Raw genomic sequence first — 23,932 nt, 5'->3', positions numbered from 1 at the left:
ACTACTTTGACCTGAACGTTTACCTTTCTGAGGAGTATTTGCTTGCTTCTCCCCTTGTTCTCTATCTTCTTTTAATAATTGAGGACATTCCCGAATAAAATGATCAGTTCCACCACATTTATAGCAAGCTCCGGCTCTTCCCCAACACTCACCAATATGAAATCTACCACAATTTTTACATCTAAGTCTCGGAATATTTTGCACACTACTAACACTAGCTGCTGGTTTCTTAGTTACTCCGACATCTTGTTGAGTCGTTTCTTGTTATTCGATCGTTCGGATTATAACAGTCGACTGAATTATTTCTGAACTTTTGGCGAAAAAGTCGAAGTTGGTCTAGAAAAACTTTTGTATACCTCTTTACCTCTTCTTTCTCTTTGCATCTTTCATTATACACTTCTTCCATCTTTTGAGCTCGATCGATGTAATCACAAATTCGAATCTCTGTACCTCCAATCATCATTCGATTTCGTCATTAAGCCCTTCTTCAAATCTAATGCACATTTCTTCCTCTCGCATTACAACATCCCGAGCATATCTCTTGAGATACACAAATTCTCTTTCATATTCGCCATTGTTTTATTCCCTTGTCGAAGATCAAGAAATTCTCTCTTCTTATCTAAATATCTCTTTCCCACATACTTCTTCTTAAATTCGTTTTGGAAGAATTCCTGTAAGTTTATCTGCAGTACCATCGCCTCAATGGTTTCCCACCAATTATACGCTTCTTCTTTCAATAGCGAAATCGACATCCCAAATAATCCTCCGGAGAACACATCATCTGCTTAAAACTCTCTCAAACTCTTTAACCAATACTCGCTTTAACCGGATCATCGTCCGATCTCCTCGAAATTCTTCACTCCAAACTTTCCGAGTTTTCAATTGGTGTTCTTTTGCTAGATTCAGTTATCGGAGGAGGTGGAGGAGCAACCGGGTACTACAGATGTTGAGATAGGGGAGGAGGTTGCGAGTCCGATTTCTTTCTCGCACATTCTCATTATACCACCGATTCATGAATCCATAAATCATATTTTTGAGTTCTTGTTCTCGCATCAATGAAATTGAGCTTCACTACTTGTTCCTTGTTCGAGGTTTGTACTCGCTATTAACTTCTTCTTGCTCAGTTTGTTCGGTCTATCGACATCTTTTCAAATCAAGATAATCTATAATAAAAACAAGGATTAGATCGGATCATACACAAAGACACTATCACAGATTTATATGGCATGTAATTCTAGATACTTTTCACATCATACATATTCGAGAATCGCTAAACCAAGCTCGATACCAATAAATGTAACGCCCCTTTACTCGAGACCGTCACGAGTCGAGCACGAGGCATTACTAAACTTATTTGAGCACTTAAACAAATTCAAACAATTTATATCACACTTTCTGCATAAGTCGTCCAACTGTGTCATAGTTGCTAAATAATTCATATCTCGAGTTATAAAACTTGAAATCCAAATCTGTAAATTTTCTCTGAATTTATACTCATATATATACTTACCAATTTTTTCTAGAATTTTGGTCAAGCCAATTAGTACAGTTTATTATTTAAAATCTCCCTGTTTGTGGTTTGACTACTCGACCTTTGTGTATTACGAATCAGATATCTCTCTGTACAGAGCTTCAATGACTATGCCGTTTGTCTCTAATAAAACTAGACTCAATAAGTAATCTGTACATATAAAGTATGACTTCTAATTATCTTTGTAAAATTTATGGTGAATTTCCAAAGTCAGAACAGGGATCCAGAAATTGCTCTGCCCTGTTTCACAAAAATTTAAACATCTCATAAAATATAGCTCATATACCTGTTTTGCTTCTTCCATATGAAAATAGACTCATCGAGATTCGATTCCATAATTTATTCATTATTTAATTCCATTTCTACTATTTTTAGTGATTTTTCAAAGTCAAACTACTGCTATTTACCGAAAACTATTTTAGTACAAATATTGTTAACTAGTTTATAACATCTTTACTTCAATTCATTCAAACTCTATACATGCCATATAAATCTTCAAACATAAAACAAAAGCTACCGAATTGATCTGGATAGTGTGCTTTGTTGTGTTGATCCGATCTACCCACTTCACTTCAAGTCAATCTACATAAAAATATTAAACACACACAAGTAAGCTTATTGAAGCTTAGTAAGTTCATAGGTTAAAAGTAATGCTTACCAAACATAATATTTCCAAACAATACCAAAACATTTACTAAAGTTTCCTGCGATTCACAACCATTGTTATAATAATTCACATAGTTGAGCTCAACAAGAATAACTACTCAATCTATTTCATTTGGATCACTTCTCTTTATTTCTTATAATCAAATTAGGAAACGACTTACGAAATTGAGTACGTCGTTGCTCAATGCCACGATTCACAACTCAGTATGGTTTTCTTCATTGAAATACCATACCTACATTTTTCAACTCGGTATGGGAAATGCCATACCTACATTTCTTAACTCAAGATGGATTTGATAATACCATACCTACATTTCACAAACTCAAGATGGATAATACCATACCTACATTTCACAACTCAGTATGGATGATACCATACCTACATTTCACACTTTGCCATGGAACAACCATGGTCTTATCCACAATTCATCACACGTCACGATACTGAACGCATACTCAATCCTGCGTTTTCCTAATTTGCATTTCCACATTTATTCTTTCATTAACAAAATCTACACAATCCCACAACAAATTCGTATATAATAACACATTATATACTTCAATCATTCACAAATAAACATTTAATTTCAACCATATGAACTTACCCGCTAATTTGTAGAAGATATTGAAATTTTGGGACTATTCCAACTTTTTCTTTTCCTCGTTCTTCTTTGGATTCTTGATCTATAATATAAAATATTTCTACTCATTAGCATTTATTTGATTTCTATTTCACTTCACAATTTATGCTGTTCAAATTTCGAAATTACACTTTTACCCCAAAATTTACATTTTCACAATTTAGTCCCTACTCAATTCACCCATCAATTGAACTAATTTTTCTCAATTAACACTTTATTTTATCACTATAGACTATTTCAAAACCTTTTATATTCTGAATTTCAACAGCAACCTTCAATTCACAACTTTTTCACAATTAGGTCCTAAATATCATTTCCTATCAAAATCACTTAATAAAACCACCTTAATATGAAATTAGAACTTAAATTTCATAATAATTCATCATAAAATTCCTTATCCATCCAGGGTAACTTCCAATTTCACCCATAAAATCAAAAACTAATGAATTCTACAAGTGGACCTAATTGTAAAAGTCATAAAAACATAAAATTATCAAGAAAAAGCAAGAATTAGACTCACATGATGTAAAAATATGAAAAACCAGCTTTCTCCAGACCTTCTATGGCGTTTTGGCTGAGAAATTATGAAGAAAATGTCTAGATTTTCAATTACATCATTATTTAACTATTAACTTTTATCTATTTCCAATTTTGCCCTTGTTCACATTGTTTTCTTGCTTATTTCATACCCAAACCGTCCAGCCATTAACCTTTGGGTCTAATTGCTCTTTAAATCCATATTTTAAATACTTAACCTATTTACTCACAATTTAACAAATTTTGTGCTATTTTCAATTTAATCCTTTTCAATTAATTAGCCATTCAAACGTTAAAATTTTCTAACTAAACTTTAATACTAACTCAATGACACTCCATAAATATTTATAAAAATATTTATAGCTCGATTTTCAACTTTGAGGTCTCGATACCTCATTTTTGACCCGTTTGACCTAATAAATTCTTTTAATTCACTAATTTCACCATTTCACAAATTCTTCTAAATTCTTACTTGACTCATAAATATTAAATTACTATCTTGTTCAATCTTATTTGTCGAATTTAGTGATCTCAAATCACCATTTCCGACACCACTGAAAATTAGGCCGTTACAAAAGCACAACATGTTAGCCGATTTTTCCCTTTAGCATCTAAGGCACATGCATGCTCATTTGTTTGGCTCAACTTCACATATCTTCCATTTTTCATCAAAAGAACATGAAACAATAACCATTTCCTTCATTTTAATTCATGACCAAATGCTTACAACACAACCGAAAATCAAAATATACTTCAAGAGTTAAGGTAGAATCAAGAAGAACTCATGAACCTCAAAATAGAAGCAAGGTACCAAGAACTTACCTTCAATTTTTCTCCTCCTAATGACCGAATACTCAAGAGCTTTCCCTCTCCTTTCTCTTCTCTAATTTTCAGCTATGATGAACAAAGATGGACAAAACTTTGTTCTTTTCACCCCTTTTTCTTTTAATAAAACTTCATATTTCATCCATTTAATTCTTTAATACAAAAGACATGATATTCTTATCATGAAACATTTACCTAACCCATTATCATGAAACATTTACCTAACCCATTATCATGGAACATTTACCTAACCTATTATCATGAAACATTTACCTAACCTATTATCATGAAACATTTACCTAACCTATTATCAATTTGTATCAATTTGTACCATAAATTATGGATATCAAGTGTACATTTTGTCTACAACAACATGATGACCAGCCACTACATGTAAAATGGGAGGTTTGTCATGCAAATCCTCCTATTTTGCACTCCTATTTATTTGGCCACTTCAATTTAGCCTATAGCATTTTCAAACATTTTCACATAGGTCCTATTTCAGAATTTCACCCCCTTTTTCTTATGGAACAAAAATTAACTAAAATTGTCGGGTTCTATCTTAAGTTTGGGCTTTCTAAAGGCCCACTAACATAATTAAACCTATGCCAACATTCACAGAATTCCCGAAAATTGGGGCGTTATAGGAATCAAGCAAGGGCAAAGCGAAGAGTATCAAGTAGCCGATTGGAACTGTTTTATCCACCACAAGGTAAGTCTATAAGCAATTAAGGTTGGTTATTCTATACATAATTGGTATATACATATCATGAAGAAATTACTCTCGTTTACATATTCTTTTGATTGAAAGGTGGGTGGCCGATTATATTTAGTTAATTAAATCAATCACTTTGTTATAACGAAATGACCTTGGCACTATGTGTAACGCCCCCACGCTCGAAACCATCACCGGAGTCAAGCTTGAGGTGTTACTAAACTTATCTTACCTTTTAAACAACTCTAAACCACTTATTTTAATTTTTGGAATAAACTATTTTTCTGTGTCATGGTTGCTTAAAAATTCATTTCTCAAGTTTCAAAACTCAAAATTAAGATCCGTAAATTTTTCCTGAAACTAGACTCATATATCTATCTACTAATTTTTTTATAGAATTTTTGACTTGGCCAATTAGTACAGTTTATTAGTTAAAGTTTCCCCTGTTTCAAAACTCAACTGCATTGACCTCTTCTTACTACGAACCATGTTTCTTCCTGTACAAAATTCATATGACTAAGCCGTTTGTTTCTATTAAAACTAGATTCAACAAGGATTCTAACCATATAACCTTCTAATTAGTTTTTTACAATTTATGGTAAATTTACAAAGTTGAAATAGGGATCCGAAATCGCTCGACCTGTTTCACTAAAACTCGATATCTCATAAAATATAATACCTTTACCTTTTTGCTTATTCCATAAGAAAATATACATAATAAGCTTTAATTTCATATATTATTCATCTTCAAACTATGTTTCTACAATTTTTAGTGATTTTTCAAAGTTACGTCATTTCATTACTTGAATCTTTTTTAGGTTACTTTCACATTTTTCATAATTTTCATGTGATAATCACCATTCAATCATACATATTAATAAACATGTATATCATCGGCTATTTTATTAGCTAATCACTAGCAAGTATTTACACATCATTCATTGTTCATATTATACCAAAAGTAGCTAAGTTTCTATACATGCCATACCCAAAACAAAACGCCTAATTATACCGAGTTATTTCTTTGATAGTGTGATCGGCCTCCGACGCTTTCCTTTGATCCCCGAGTGACTAGATAAGTACTATAAGAAGAAGAAAATAAAGAGATTAAGCACTAGGCTTAGTAAGCTTACAAGCAAATAAATCACAACATTCAACATAATGGATAATTATGCATAATATCATCTAACATCATAAATTTCTTTACTTCTCAATTTCTATCTTCTTCTTTATTCCCTTACCTTCTTTCTTACGACCTTTCCTTTTCATAAGTATAATCTACTTTTCCTTTGCTGTTAATTCACTGTAATTTAACTCAGTATCCGACCCGTTGAACCACTCGGAATACTAAGGTCGTTCTGCTCATCAATATCTCGCCAATGCCATGTCTTTGACATGGACTTACATGAATTATTCCTGTCTCCAATGCCATATATAATATGGACTTACATGGCTCAATCCTGTCTCCAAAGCCATATTTCTAATATGGACTTACATGGCTCATTTCATTACGTCTCATCAACCCTAATATCCTAACATTCCTAGGGTTCAACCGGCTTTCTAACACTTTTCCTCTGTCACTTCACCTTAAATTCGACTTTAAATATTTTCATAACATAAATATATAAATGCTGAAGTTGACAATAATAATGTAAAATAAAAGAATATTGCATTTATTTATCTGTAACTTACCTTGATACAAAATGTGACTAAACTTTACAATTTAGTCCTTTACTTTTTTTTTCCCCGATCTACTCCCGAATTTCGTTCTTCTTGATCTATAATAGCAAATTTAACTTATTTAATATTCACATTTATTAAAACAGTCCTTGACCCAAACTTTGGCAAAATTATTTTTTACCCCTAAACTTTCACATTTTGCACTTTTGCCCCAAGACTCGTAAATTAAACTTCATCCTATTTTCTTATGTTTTATGACATGTGATAATTTTTCCCTTCTATGTCAATATCAAAATCACACTGTAACATATACTTATGACTATTGGTATTTTTTTTTTCAATTTAAGCCCTTTTACTCGTTTTCACTTAAAACCGAGTAGCATAAGTTGTTTAACATAATTTAAAACCTCATATTCTATCATAAAACACCAAAATACACAAATTTCAGCCATGGGTATTTTTCCAAATATGAACCCTAGGTTGAATTATTGCTAGAATAAGCTTAATCAAGTTAATGGACTCCAAAACGTAAAGATCATTAAAAGCGGGCTTGGAATCACTTACGATGAAGCTTGAAAGTTGAAGAAACCCCAGCTATGGAGGAGAGCAAAATCGGCAGAAACTAATTGAGAAGATGACCATTTTGTGTTATTTTTCCCTTTTAATTCATTTAATATCCAAATGACCAAATTACCCTCCTTACTAAACTTTCAAAAATTCCTTCCATGTCCTAATTTTTGTCCATGAACTTAAAATTGGTCAAATTGTTATTTAAACTCTCCTAATTAATATTCCAAAGTAATTTCATACTAAAAACTTCTAGAATGCAAGTTTTGCAAATTATTCGATTTAGTCCCTAACCTCAACTTAAGCACTTTATGCATAGAATTTCATCACGAAATTTTCACACAATCATGCAATCATACCATGAACCTTAAAATAATAATAAAATAAATTTTTCTACCTCGAATTTGTGGTTTCGCAACCACTATTCCGTTTAGGCCCTATTTCGGGATGTTACACTATGTGTGCAGATTTGAATGGCACTATGTGTGCGGATTTGTATAGCACTATGTGTGCGGATTTATACAGCACTATGTGTGCGGATTTGAATCTTTGATATGTGTATGGATTATTAAGGCACTATGTGTGTGGGTTAACATGGCACTATCGGTGCAAATTTCCTTGATGGAGCACTACGTGTGCAAAATCGGTTGTTGATAAAATAAATACAGGAACTAAATGAAGAATAAAAAAAACTATTGTTAAAATAAGAAATGGGAGATATGAAAATTGAAACATATATGTGTGAATGCATCTATTTCATCATATTTAAATATGGGAGGAAAGAATTAAGGCATTCGGTTATATAATACTTTGATTTAATAGTAATAGTTGACTAGTAGTTGAATTGATGATTTAGATAATATATATAGACTTTTTTAGTTTCTATTCCAGCACACTAAGTTAATTGTTGCATTTTATTGCTTATGACTTACTGAGTTGAAAACTCATTTGGTGCTTTTACTTGTCTCTTATTTAGATTTCTTTGACCCATTTTGCGTGCTTGGAACCATCGTCGAAGTCATCACACCAGCTTGCAACATTTTGGTACCCTCTTCTTAGTTGATCTAAATGAACATTTCGGCATGTATAGGCTAATATGTATTTTGTTTGAACTTTGATATGTATACTTCCAGCCATGCGAATATGGCTTAAATACTAAGTTTGAATTTGGTTATGTTTAATCATGGTATAATTCGTCTTGGTTATGATGTGTAATGTTATTAATGAATTATATATATATATATATATATACATATGTTTGAGTGTTGGAAATGCTAAGAAATATTGATTATGTGTTTTTGGGGTGGTTCGATTATGACACATTTATGTAGGTGATTAATTGTAATTTGGCTATTGTATTTGATCTTAGTATTTAATTTGAGATAGCATAATGGTTCGTCTGGTTATGTCTGAACATAATATAAAATCGTATGATATGGTTGTTATAAGATGAACTTAATGAAATAAAGATGATAGAAGTAGATGCATGAAAATTTTTGAATAAGTATTCGGTTCGGTAATATATCGTAACCCATTCCAGCTATGGAAACGGGTTAGGGATGTTACATGCATGCTTTTATGTATGTTCCATCTATGGCCCCAATAAATACAAGTAATGAGATAAAAGTTAGAAATAATTTATATTTTAAAAATATAATGATTGTGTAAATTTTACCTTAAAGTGAGGCCAATATCTTGTATCATGTCGAATATGGTTCGGTATTTCTTCAAATTGACCTTCAGTGGGTTTAATCGTGTCTATTCCCATTCAAGCAAATATATGTAACATATCAGTAAAAATTCGACTAACAGTTTTCCTAGATCGTTGAAATCGCTTTGCTGCTTTTGAATCTGATTCTCTATTTCCAAGAATATACAATGATAATGCTAACTTCTCCATCGCAGATACCTTCCCATGCTTTAAGCCATAATTTGTTTGCAAATCATGCAACAAGCTGTGAAATATATTTTTTGGCATCCTAAAACTATTCATGCAACGATCATCATGTCATTTAATACTTCGTCCACCCACATTTGACCTGTATAATTTGAATCCATACACGGTTGCTTAGTGAAATAAGTTTCATGGTGTAGCAATACACTGCTTAACACTTGTTCTTCCTTTTCATGATAATTGTTGTGCTCAACTTGTGTAACAATTGTGGCTATTCTTCGTTGAGCTTCTTCACTTAATTCAGGGGTATCATAATTCATATAAAAACTATTATACATATTGTTAAGTTCATCCATAACCTGAAAAAGTAATCAAATGAAAATAAATTAATAACTTGTGACATTCTATACAACATAAAAATTGAATAAAAGCATAGCTAAAAATACCAAACATAAAAATATCATACATTAGGTATACATATAAAAAGTAGATCATACATTAGTTTTGCATATAAAAAAATAGATCATACATTAGGTTCACATATAAAAAAGTAGATCGTACATTAGTTTTGCATATGAAAAAGTAGATCATACATTAGTTTTACATATAAAAAAGTAGCATAGTTATATTACAATAATAATTCTAAGGAGCTTATGGTGGAGGTGGTGGATGGCATGGTTGGAAGGGAAATGAGGATGTTGCTACCAAGGATGAAAATGATGCAATTGGATTTTGTTCAGCATACTCACGTCGAAGCCACCAAACCCTAACATCTGGATCTAAGTTAAAAAACACTTCTCGTTTCACCGGTATTTGGAACATTTTGATGGCAAAATAGTACAGTTCATCTTTTTTATGGAATTTCATCTCCCAAATCACGCAAAGCATCCATTGCATTTGAAATAGTATATTGAGAGTGAGGAAAAATAATTTCATTCACTGACTTCCTTGGAATAGACATACTCTCACACAATTTCTCAATATGAGTAACTAATGAATTTCTTGATGATTTTCTACTTGAACTTGATTTTTTTCCTTTACCGTGTACAACCCCAAGTGTTTCCTTTCTTCGATTAGGAGTTTCATGAGAAGGGTTTGATTGTACCTCATTAGGAGGGATACCTTCATTGTCATTACTATTTTCATCTAAATCACCAAATCCCTCATTAGGTGTATCATCTCCCATAGGAACCCCACTTGGAAGAACGGCAGACGAAGGTGCCCATGCATTCTCTCCGTGGCTACAATGCCACCAAACATTTGCCACATTAAATCATTCAATCGTGGTTCAATTCCTTTCTTCTTAAATCCTTTAAAATTAGGATTTTCCTACATAACATGTAAAATGTTAAATGTTATACTCAGATTTTTATATTTGTAAATTATTAATTTCAATAAACTTTATGCATTAAAATAATGATAAAGTTAACACTAACCTGTATTTTTTCAGCCCATTCTTCTGTAGCATCGACCGTCTTTTTAGATGGACACTATCCAATACCTGTAGATTTCTTAAGCAACTCCCTCCATAACCTCCATTCCTTTTTTAATGTATCCCACTTATTTTTCAATTAAGGTTTTCCATAATTTTTTTGTGTTTTTGCTTGAAAAAGAGCAACGACATTTTCCCATCCTTTTGAGTTTAGATGAGTTGTCGGTCTATTACTAGCATTGACTTCATTCACACAAAGTTCACAAAATATCAACGTCGGCTCATCATCCCAAACAACTTTTGTTGCTAAGGTACTATCTCCCTCCACAAATTTTCGTGTCTTTACCATTTATTACTATTATTTTGATTTTAAATGTCAACCGACATAAAACCATAAATATTTAATTAGATATAATAATATAGTTTCATAAAAAAATTAAGAATAACACATCACAAAAGATGAAAGCCATAAAATAAACAGAAAGAAAAAACTCTCAAAGATTCATGGTAAACAATAATGAGGATATAGAAAGGATAATTGATTATCCTATGCTTCATAAAATTAAACAAAGACTAATTGAACTACATAACTGGTTTTGGAAATAAATTTTAGACTTAATATATCATTTGGTACCTAAGTTTGAGTCTTTTTAATGTAGCGATACCACTTTTTAGTATGTAATTCAAGTTTTAGGGTTAAATTGATAAAATTAATTGCAAATATTATTAGATTTAAATTTTCATATTTTTAATAAAATAAATTTAATATTAATTGTGAATTTATTTAATTGTGTGTACTTGTTAAATACAATTTGGATTTGATAAAAGTTAATTGCTAATATTATTATTAATTATGAATTTTCATCAAATCAATCCTAAAACTTGAATTAAACATTAAATTGTTAAAACTGATCCTTTTGATATCAAAATATACAACTTTTGTCAAATACATGTACCGCATTAAAAAAAATAACACAAACACCACATTAAAAAATTGTGAAATTCAAATACCAAATAATATATTACACCTAAATTTCCATAGTAATCCAACGAAATAAAGAAGATAATAAATACCTTACTTGGATGGGAAAAGATGATGTTTTACTTTAAAATCATTTCTAGCTCTATTATCCATAATGTGTACAATAACCCATGCTTATGTCAATTCCACACACATTGGCTGAGAGACGTGTTAATATATTAGGTAGAGCTGGTTAAAAATTTGAGTATAAACTTAAATCATATTGTAAATAATTAATTCAAATCAATTTCAAATTTAATCAAAATTACGTATTATTTTTAAATTTTTTTCAACTATCTCACTGTTCAAAATTTTTTAGTTCTAAAAGCTTGTCTTAGCTAAAACCATTGCATTTTGATAGAGTTATTTTTCATTTCAATGTTTGGAGGTTATTAATGCTTTTATGAAGCCTAATGCAAACATTTAGAGTTTGGCTTATTAATTCAAGATTGTTTACTGTTAAAATTTAATTTCATTTATATGTCCTTTTGAACAGTTCAGATGTCAATAAAGGAATATCATTCCTTCTGGTCTTATTTCTGTTTTGATTGATAATATTTCTACTACTCATATCAATGATTCTAAATGATATAAGAATGGGTGTAATAGGTAAATCTATTAATTGGGGTCTTAATTGTTCGTCGTTGTCTTTAATTTTTGTTTTGGTTATTATTTTTATTCTTTAATAAAAAGTTTTATGTTTAAAAAATTATTTAAATAAATAATATATTAAATATGATTATCATATATGAAACTAAACATAACAAAAATATAATATGAGTACACGCATTAACAAAATCAAAATATTTCGCCCAAGTCATAGACATTTAGCATGAGATTTCAATCCTACATTCACAATCCCTTTTCTATTGTCAAACTGCTGTTTTTTTTTCTTGTATTAAAATATAAATTATATTAATTTCAACAGATAACATTCACCTTTAGTCTAGTATAGGAAATTAAAAAACAACTACACGTTCTGTTACTTTTCCTATCCATGCCCCAAAACAAACTCTTCAGCAATGAAAATCATAACATTTCATTTCATCTTCAGATATCATATAGTGACAGAACCTCCAATGCCCTTAGAGGTCGGAACTCAATAGTTCTAAGAAATTACCAGATGAGTACATCGTGTGCTTTTTAAAACACTTAACACTGACAGGTAACTTAATATGAACTTACCATCTATTCATTTGTCTGCATTTACATATGCATAAAGCGAATATAGTTGAGTGGGCTCCTATCAAGAGTATTTTTGAAGCATGACAATATCAGATGTCTTTAATAATGGTGATGCTTCTTGATAGGAATGACTTTTGTTTTGTTCTACAGAAATGGCTTAAAATTATTGATATGTTTTCATTTTCAGGAGGCTGATGCATAAAACAGAGTTTGCTTCAGACTTTATAGGATTTAAGAAAATGCGGCACAATGGTTGGTTGATAATACAGACATCAAACTTGTAGGTAAGATTTTACATTTTTCCTCGTTAACTAGAGGAACCTTTTTGTGCCATAGATTCAGTGCTTCAATTCTGGCTTGATGGTTACACAAATGTCAGTCCCATCATTACTTTAGTTTATGAGTCACTTCAAGAAAATATCTTAGTAACTAATGGAACAAGGCCTCTAACTTCTAAAAGTGACACAGATGACTGATTTGATTTAATTGCAGGCAATCAATTTCAAGATAATCTTCTTATATAGAAAATATAACCATTTCTATTCCTTCATTGGTTTTACCAACCCATCTATCTGTATTAACTAAAGGACTCGATTACCTATCAGTTTCTGCTTATGTTGATGCTGCCCATACTCATCATATATTTCTAAGGAAGAGGGTAAAGAATTCAGAAGTTTCCCTTGTGAATCTACAAAACTTTTTACAGAGGCTACAAAACTGCAACAAGGAGAAAAAGAACATTAAACTTTGTCACCTAACCTTCTAGTAGCATCCATAGAGTCATATTAGAATATAGCCAACGAATTTCCTTCTATTAATGGTTTTAACGACATACCCAATATTTTCAAAGGAGTATTAAGGAGAGCACTTATATTATCATTGATGGGGATATATCATATTCTGTAACACCCCCTTAACCTCAAACCGTCGCCGAAACGAGGTTATGAGGCATTACCAGACATATTAGGCAACTTACGAATAATTTACAATTAATATAACTTTCATAGTATAATATAATAATTAAGTCCCTATATTGGACTCTCGAAGTTCAAACACGTATTAAAAGTAGAACGGGACTTGTTCGAGTATTCCGGGATTTTTTTTTATTATAAAAAATTTCGGTATCATTTCTACTTATTTTTACCTAAAACCCCCTGCAAATTCAAACCAAAACAACCAACACCAATGTTTCACATTCATATAATTAATATTTATATCATTAACATAATTTTTAACTTAATAACTATCATAGCATCATTCTAAATTGATTAAAAACTTCATTCATTTAACCATTTAAATCTTATAATTCATCCTTCGCTACCTAAAGTAATATACATATTCAAATGACTAAGCAACACCTATGTACATGCCACCTTTACCCAAAAAAAAATATACATCACCAAATTTGTGTTGGAGTCGGGATTGTTCGGATCTTTGGCCGGACACTTGACTTCTACTAACTCAATGACGAAACAATCAGACACGAGTATGGATATACTCAGTGGTATACCATAATTCAAAATATATCATCAATAATAAAAATATAAATATTAAAATACATAACAATTAATTTCTTAAATACTAATTCATACTTTATTTTTATTTTTATTTTCATCATTTCATAATAACAATTCAATTTAATTATTTGTCAATCAATGTATTTTTCACAAACTTGAATTTAACCACTTATGAACATTTAGCTCATACTTTTCTCTTTCTATCACAATTCCAATTTCTATTCATAATTCAATTTCTTTTTCTTTTTTCTTTTTTTTATATTTCAATGCCTTAAATTCACATTTCAATTTTTCACCCTATTAACGTAACTTTCGGACTTTGGCGGATACGGATCTAACCAAACACACCAATATGGCACCCAAAGCCTCATCGGATAGTTCAAGTAATAGTTGACACCAGTGTCTCATCGGCCTAGCCGAAGTAAAGTTGGTACCCAGTACCTCATCGAATCTATCCGAAGAAATTTAGTGACACCCAGTGTCTCATCGACTCGAGGTCGAAGCATCCCTGAACACTTCTAATCCTATGGCATGCCAACTATATCCGACTCAGCCCGACTAGTTAATAGGGTATTCAATTCACTTTCTCAATTCTATATCACTTTCAATTCACAATTCAAATCACCATTCATTTTTCAATCAATAAACTTTTCAAATAATCACATATTCCATAATTCACTTATTCTATTCAATTTAATTCAATTTGCATCACTTTCATTTTCACTCAATATTCATATCAATTTCACATACTTACCTCAAGTCTTACTTACCATACATAACAATTAAAAAATTCAGCAATCAGTAATAATTAAAATTCGAATTATAGTAATACACACCGTAATTCTCCCGTTTTAGTCCTCGATGACTTTCTCATTTCCTTTTGATGCTGATGCTTTAGGTTTTTTGTTGGCTACGAAAATAATAGTAATTTAAATTATTATTTACAGCATTAATTATAATAAATAATTAAATTTCTAAACAATTCCTACCTTATTCCCAATTTAATCCTAACTAAACTTAATTATTTTTTTTAATCCAATTCACTCTCTTTTTCTATTCAAATTTTGTCTAAACTTATATTTAACTATAAAATTTCCAGCATATTTCCCTAATTTCGAAATTTCTTCAATTTAGTCCCTACAACATAAAACTTATAGCCTAGTTTACAATTTAATCCCTTAAACAATTCTAACTTAGAATTCATTCAATTACATCCCTAATTCCATAATTTGTCCAACATGACCCATATTTAGAAACATATGAACTCTTGAAATATCAACTTAATTTCATCAAAATCTTGTTTTAAAGTTTCTAAAACATCAAAATTAACTAAAAAGGACTTAATTAACTTACCAAATTAACTCCAAGCTTCAAAAACCCTATTTTCCCTTTTTCTTTCTTTTTCTTCTTTTCTTTCCCTGTTTCAAATGCTCTCTGTAACTTTCTTTCCTTTTTTACTTCTTTTACGTTTCATTTGTTTTATTTCTTTTATGTTATATTTTATATTTAATTAATTTAATAAATATCTATTTTAATAACAAATACTAATATTACAATTGGATACATATTTATTTTTACATTTGTACCAATAATTTTATTACCATTGTCATTATTTAATTTGTTTCTCAAACAAAATCTCATAATTTAATTATTTAATTATTTAATTAACAAATATCTTTTATTTAAATTATAAGTAATTAAGTATTTAAATTACAAATGTACTAATGTAATTTTTACACATGTATATTTTTATTACCATACAATTATCTACTATTTAATTTATTTATAATATATTATTAATTAAATAATCATAATAATTTAATATAAAACCATAATAATAATCATTATAATATATAAAACCTAAAAAAATCTTTGATTTTATTTCACCGCCTCATTTGTAGTCAATGGTTTAATTGCCATTTTAATCCTTTTTATTTTCTATTGCTTTATAATTAAACTTTTACCCTTTATTCAATTTAATCCTTTTTATTACTTACTCTAAATTAAGCTAAATTCACCTAATTAAATCCTAATTAGACACACCACTAGGCTCATAAATATTTTTAATAATTATTTTCGAACTTATTTCACTAAGACGGAGGCCCTATAACTCATTTTTCCGGTGCCCGTGGATTTGGGATCATTACATATTCTATCTAATATCTTTTACAGTGAGGTTAACTCTGGAAATAGAACTTATTTGAGGTGCAACACGATTTTAAACAGGTTTCACTATTTCAAATACATACCTTGTCTGCTTCTACACTAACAGATGAAGTAGGCACCTCAAAGCCTCCAACCTGCAAGACACAAATCATAAGAACGAAATATTGAATGTCGAACTAAGCTCACTTTTTTTCTCACATTTCATAACAAACAAACAAAGAACTTATATAATGGTAACGTTCATTTTCTTCTCACTTTTCATAGCAAACAAACAAAGAATTTATCCCAATGCACTTCTAAAAACTCAATCCCATCAACACAACAAGGACTTGTTTTTTTTTTCAATTCCTATATATTTTTTCAATTAACCAAATTCAACTAAGTTCAGTTTTGGTGTTCAGGACTTCAAATTTGAGTGTCAAAGAAAATCAAAATAGGCTCATATGAACAAAACAGAAATGGGAAAAATTCATCTTTCTTTTCCTCATATTTATTAGCAAATAAACAAAGAATTATTCGTATGTACTTCCAAAAACTCAACCCCATCAAGGCCAAAGTCTATTTTCTTTTCAATTCCCATATTTTCTTTCAATTATCCAAATTCAACTAAGCTCATTTTTTTGCTGTTCAGGGTTTTAAATTTGAGTGCAATAATAACAAAACAGAAATGGTAAAAGTTCTTTTTTTAACCTCACATTTCTCAAAGAAATGCACAAAAAGAATTAACCAAATGTACTTCTAAAACATTAGATCATTAATCTACTGCTTTAACATCAATAGTCAAAAGGACTAACAACTGCGACAAAGAAGAGTAGAAGAAGCCAGAACTAGAGATAACAAGAAATTAATGAAAATACCTCAGCCACAACCAAGAACAAAGCAAAAAAGAGGGGAGAAATCAGTGTTAAAACACTGCTAAACCAAGAACAAAGCAAAAGAAAATGGTTGTTTCGTTCCCAAAAACAATAGTAATAATAATAACAATTATGACAAAGAAGAATAGAAGAAGCCAGAATTAGAGATAACAAGAAATTAATGAAAATACCTTCAAAAAGCAGCCACAACCAAGAACAAAGCAAAAAAGAGGGGAGAAATTAGTGTTTTACTTCTCAAATATGAAAAAGAAAATGGCTGTTTCGTTCCCTAATCTGAAAACAACTGTGGTTGGGAAAGAAATTAATTTAAGTTTCAAGGCTAAAATGGTAAAATAATAAATAAAAGTATGGGTATGTTTGTCTCATAAAAATACATACAATCGTACTGGCGTTAAATGCAGCTGAATCCTCCAGGCTATTTTCAGCATATCAGTGTGGCTGATTAAAGTTTTCACTGGACTGTGTTGTTGAACCAAACAGCATACCAATGAGTTTACTATCCTCCACTGCACCACACTGACCTTCACTGGTAAACCAAATGAACCCTTAATGTATGTATGTGCCGGCGTGTGAGTTTGAGATCTTGTTGCATGAAAAAATATATGCAATTTTCATCTAAGCTTTGACTAAGATATATATATATATATATATATATATATAACTTCCTCAAAATTTAAACAAAAAAGAAAAAAAGCAAAAACTTGATTATTTAAATAAGGACATGAATCAAAGTATTGCGACTCAAAATATAGTGAGAAATTCTCACTTTTCAATGAATTTAATCAATTGGAAGGTAATTCAAAATTATTTTTCACTCATATAATTTTAATGTCAATAAGTTACTCTCAAAGTAAAAATGAAATTATTAATTTTATGTATAATTTTGTTTTAATTTAGAGTATTAACTTTATGTATTTTTTGGAGAAACACAATTCACTGTAAACATTTGAAAGCTCTTATTGTCAATATAAATTATAAATAAAATGAACATTTTAAAATTTATCGATTAAAATATTATAAAATATTTCCCATAGCATCCTCATGAAGAGAGAAATCAAGGCATTAGGTGGAAGCGAGTAGACATGCATTCCTAGAGGTAAACCAGCAGCACACAAATATTTGCTCCAAGGCTCGTCCATATGTATTGCTCTGTTTTCTTCTCTTCTAATAAACAAAGTATTTAATGGGAATATTTGTTAATAAAAAATTATGAAAATATTAAAATACAACAACATTTTATTTTAATTAATAACGTTAATGTCGATTGAGACTTAACTCGATTGGCATCAGCATTGTGATCAATGTAGGAGGACATAGATTCGAGTGTATTAAAACGCATTATCCTCCTATTTATAGGTTGGGAGGGATTATGGCTAATTTTAAGCATTATGTCAATATGAGTTTTTTTACTTCGCAATAACTCAGAATTTAATCCCATAGAGATGATAAATTTGTTGCTTGTAAATTCAATGCAATGTCTTACATTTCAATGACATCGAATCGAATCAATATCATGAATAACAATATTTAGGCTATCAAATCGATTCACCGTTGGTAATTGAATAATATAACATAGGAAAAAATTTTATCCACGCCGAATACAAAAAGTAATGCCTGGTCCAATCAAAAGAATTCATTTCCTTCATTTATATATATTCTTTTCCACCCTTTCTTTTCTATAATATATCGACTTCCTTGTACAATCTTCTGATCATGTATCATCTGATTGCTTTTCCACTTTCATCACAAAATTACGCAAAATTTACGGGCACCGGAAAAGTGAGTTATAGGGCACCTGTCTTAGTAAATCGAGTCATAAATAATTATTAGAAGTAATTATGAGTTTAGCCGAGTGCTTAATTAGGATTTAATTAAGTGAATTTAGTCTAATTTAGTGTAAATAGTAAAAAAACTAAATTGAATAAAAGGTAAAAGTTTAATTATAGATTAAAAGAAAATAAAAAGGATTAAAAGGAATTATACCAAAAGTATAAATTGAGGCTTATGTTTAATATATTATTATATAATAAAGATATTTTATGTTTTAATTATAATATATATATATATATATAAACTAAAGAAACAAAAGAAAGGAAATAGAAACAGAATAGGTGACGAAACAGAAAGAAAAGAAAAAAGAAAAAAGAAAAGAAGAAATTTAGGGTTTTCAGGTTTAATTTCAAATTGGTAAGTTAAATTAAGTCATTTTCTTGTAATTTTGAGTCTTTATAAAACTAGAACAAAATACTATTAAGTATGTGCTGAAATTTTGGAAGATATTAGATTTTTAGACATTAAATTTTATTGAGTAAAAGTGTGAATTAGGGATTGAATTATTAGAATTTCTAACTAGAAGTGGGAGATAGATTAAATTGTAGAATAAGTTATGAATTTTGTATAATAGGGACTAAATTGAAAGAAATTCAAAATTATGATTTTATCTTGAAAATTTGTTGTTAAGTTTAGTTTAGAGTAGAAATAAGGTATAAATTGAGGTAGAAAAATGGATGAATTAGTTAGGACCAAATTGAAATTAAGGTAGAAATTGAATAGAAATTCAAGTATTTAATGTGAATTAATGTTGTATTAATCAGTGCAAATTATTATTATTTTTGTAGCTAACAAAGAACCCGAGGCATTGGCATCGAAAGGAAATGAGAAAGCTATCGATGACTAAACGAGAGATTTACGGTTTGTACTACTATAATTCAAATTTAGTTATTATTTATTTTTGAATTTAAATTTATGTGTATGGTAAGTGAAATATAAAGTAAGTATTATTATTAAGTTGAAAGAAATTCAATTGAATGATGAATATATGTATTGAATTGAATATTGACTTGAAAATGGAAAAGTGAATTTTGAATTGAATTGTGATTGAAAGTGAAAAAATGAAATTGAATTGAAATGTGAATTTGGAGACCCTATTAACTAGTCGGGCTGAGTTGGATATAGTTGGCATGCCATAGGACTGGAAGTGTTCAGAGATACTTCGATCTTGAGTCGATGAGACATTGGGTGTCACTATTTTACTTCGGATAGATTCGATGAGGTACTGGGTACCACTTTACTTCGGCTAGGCCGATGAGACACTAGGTGTCACTTTATTGCTTTGAACTATCCGATTAGACACTGGGTGCCATTCTGGTGTGTTGGTTGGATCCGTGTATCCGCCAAGGGCTGAATCTTGTTAATAGGGATAAAAGATGTGAAAAAGAAAAATTGATGCATATAAGCGATATGTGATGAAATTGAGAAATGAGAATGAAATGGATAAATCAAATGTTTCAAAGGTTATAAATACCTAATTGTTTATGATATTTGGTTGTTATTTGGTTAAATTGAATTGTTATTGATATGGAATGAAAGTAGTGTATAAATTAAAGTAATACGTGTTCATGTATTATATAATTGATTATGTGAAAATTTATTTGGTTATTTATAATTTGAATTATAGTAATATTATTGAGTATAAAATACTCACCGTAATATTGTTTCCGTGCGTAGATCAATAGGTGTTCAGAGTTTCGGTTCAGCATCCAGGCGATCCTGACTCCAGCGCAAAACTCGGTGATGTATTCTTCTTTTGGTAAAAGTGGCATGTGCATAGGTGTTATTTTAATCACTTTAAAAATGCTATATAATTTTTGTTGTAAAGAATGATATTTGGTATTTTGGTGTTTAAACTAATGAAATGGTATAAAAATTTACATGATAAGCATGGTATAATTGGTGTTAAATTTAGAATGGATGAATAGAATTCTAATTTAATTTTTAATGGTAACATAAGTAGATTATCAAATTATTGTTATAGGTGTGATTTTAATACGGTTAAACATGAAATTGCATTGGTTTAAATATTGGTTTTAGATTGGTCCCGGTTTGAAATTGCGGGAAGGTTAGATATTTATAAAGGGTTATATTGAGTTTTTTTAAAAATAAAAAAGAGTTAATTAACAAAAGTTTTATATGTATTTATAATTATATTATAATATGTTCGATAATTATTTGAATATTAATCGTAAATTGTTATATTATTTGATAATATCTTGTAACCTTATTCTGGCGACAGTTTAAGATTAAAGAGTGTTACACCATTTACAAATAGTTTCCAAATAAACCCCAACAAAAAAGAAAAAGGAAAAAAAAAAGATAAAAGATATCGTTAGAAATGAAATTATGTCATTTGTGTCATCTTTAATAGAAAACGAAATGATCTGTATTTTAAAAAAAATTTCCGTCGAACTGACGGGCGGTGATTTTAATATAAGATTTCCGTGATTTTAATTAATATATAATAATTATTTCAGTGAAGGCAAAAAACAAAAAAAGCAATGGATTACCGAATATGACAGCTGCTGCTACAGTTATGGGCCCAAATCTGGTGGAAAATGAAGATTACATTTACAGCTCAAATAATATCAGGTTAGTCCAAAATTGCTGAAATTCCATTAGCTTTATTCCACTATCCCCTCTCATCCATAAAACGCTGGAGCCCGTCAGAAAAAAAACATTTATTCTCATAATTTCAAAATGGATAAATTGAGGAATCACATCTAAAATTGAGGCATTGCATCTCAATTTTAAAGGTTTAATTGCACCAAACATCTTCATATTATGCTTCAATTTTTAAAATTGATCTCTAAACTTTAAAATTTTATAATTAAATCTTAAAATATTAATATTATATCAATTAAATCCTTTAATCAACATGACCCCCAATTTAAGCGTTTAAATGAAACATTTGTATACTATTTGAATCGGATCCAAAGAATGTCAGGAAAATTTAAAAAGGTTATATTTTTTAAGGTAAAGTACAACTTTAGTTACTTAATTTTTGCATAAATTTTCAATTTTGGTCACCAACAAAAAAAAATTACGAAAAATATAACACCTCGTCACAAAAAATTATTTTTGCTAGTGATCAATTTGTAAATTTAAAAAATTGTAACTTTTGCTAACTAAATGATGAAAATGAAAAATTTAAACACAATTAAGTGACCAACAATATAGTTTAACCAACATTTTAGTATATCAAACTCAAACTATTCGGCGCATATGTTTCTATAATTTGTGAGCCGACATTTGATGCCCAACTAGGCTGGTGGAAGGGCATTATTGATAATTTGGATCAATAGGCTACAACTTGGAGTTGGTTTAGAACATTTTGAAATTTAAGAATTGATTTAGAAATTAAACCATAGTTTGAGGATTTTTCTTAATGAACGCCAATTTTTAATTAAAAAACAACCGAATAATATATATCTGGGGGACCCATTTCGCGACCAATAATTTATCGTTCTCCTAATCCTGTATGTACTAAAGCTGGCAACATTGTCTTCTTCCGCATCTTCTCTCTTCTCTTCTCTTCTCTTTCCCCCAATCAATTGTTCCTTAAACCCTAACCCTCAATTTCCCCTTCTTTCTCTTTGTAATATACCCTTAAAAAGCATTACTCAATCTCCATGTGCTGACACAAAATTCCTCCAAGAAAGGACAACAGGAAGAAAAAAAAAAAGAGAGAGAAAAAATTATGCTTCCTTTAGTCCCTTCCATATTTCTTCATTTTATTTTCATCTTCTTCGTGGTTGTCCACGGCAGCAAGAACGATTCCATTTACGAGATACTAAAGCTTCATGGGCTTCCCACGGGGCTGCTTCCCAAGGGGATAACCCGATTTGAATACGACGATACGGGCCGGTTCGAGGTTCACTTGGATCAGGCCTGTAATGCCAAGTTTGAAAGCGAGTTTCATTATGACATTAACGTGTCGGGGACTTTGAGTTACGGGAAGATCATGGAATTGTCAGGGATTTTGGCTCAAGATTTGTTCCTTTGGTTCCCGGTTAAAGGGATTTGGGTCGATGTCCCCAGCTCGGGTCTTATTTATTTTGACATCCTTTTCGTTTATAAGCAGTATCCGTTATCGTTCTTTGAAACGCCGAAGGATTGTCTGGCGATTAGTAATTCTGAGTCCGGTGATTCGATTCGAGATGGCAAGTTATTAGCTGAAGCAATCTCCAAGGTTCAATTTGCGTACTTCCTTTACTTTTAATTGCTTAATTATTTCTGAAATATAAGCTAACAATGTTTGTTATACAATTTTTTAGAGTCAATCTGCGAAACTTGGATATGAACCCGATGAAGAAAATTTTGGGAGGAACGAGATGTAGAAAGGTGGACAAAACAAGTTGTGCAATAGCTCAATCAGTTTACATTCAAGCTCATTTCGGGGGCCCGTTTCCTCCTTCGTTGTAAATTTTGGTGGAGGGAGTCTGCTCTAGGTGGTCTTTACTGTTTAGCTTCCATCATGTGTGTTTTGCTTGTCTATTTTTCCCCTTTATTCTGTTTACCACAGAGTAGTGTACATGCCAACTCCAGTTGGCTCCTGTCCGTACGGTGATGGCCAATGGGGAGAAAATGGAAGATTGGGAAAATATATTTTTTGATGATAGTCATTGTTGGCTTGCCTTATGGAGATGGGAGCATTTCCTTCAGGTGATAAAATCTACGAAACTTTATTCATGGCTTAAATTTTCATTGTATTATGAATATAAGCATTGTTGTTAAATTGAGTCTCGTTTTTGTTGTAATAATTTTTTTTTATATTGATGAGACAAGAACGCCTTCATGAATTGATCATGATGCAAGGTTGAATAATAAAAGTGTCTCTTGCTTCA

The 23,932-nt window shown here is 30.3% G+C and overlaps 1 protein-coding gene across 1 annotated transcript; it reads left to right on the top strand.

The window, feature by feature from the left end:
- The first annotated feature begins 22,543 nt into the window (after window positions 1-22,543).
- Window positions 22,544-23,932, top strand: LOC108474039 (uncharacterized). The gene is made up of 2 exons (XM_017775917.2): window positions 22,544-23,277; window positions 23,363-23,932. The coding sequence occupies exons 1-2, from the start codon at window positions 22,786-22,788 to the stop codon at window positions 23,423-23,425; spliced, it is 555 nt and encodes a 184-aa protein (XP_017631406.1). The 5' UTR covers window positions 22,544-22,785; the 3' UTR covers window positions 23,426-23,932.

The sequence above is a fragment of the Gossypium arboreum genome, chromosome 11 (genome assembly GCF_025698485.1).
Source record: "Gossypium arboreum isolate Shixiya-1 chromosome 11, ASM2569848v2, whole genome shotgun sequence".
Lineage (NCBI taxonomy): Eukaryota > Viridiplantae > Streptophyta > Magnoliopsida > Malvales > Malvaceae > Gossypium > Gossypium arboreum.
This window is presented reverse-complemented; position numbering and strand designations above follow the sequence as displayed.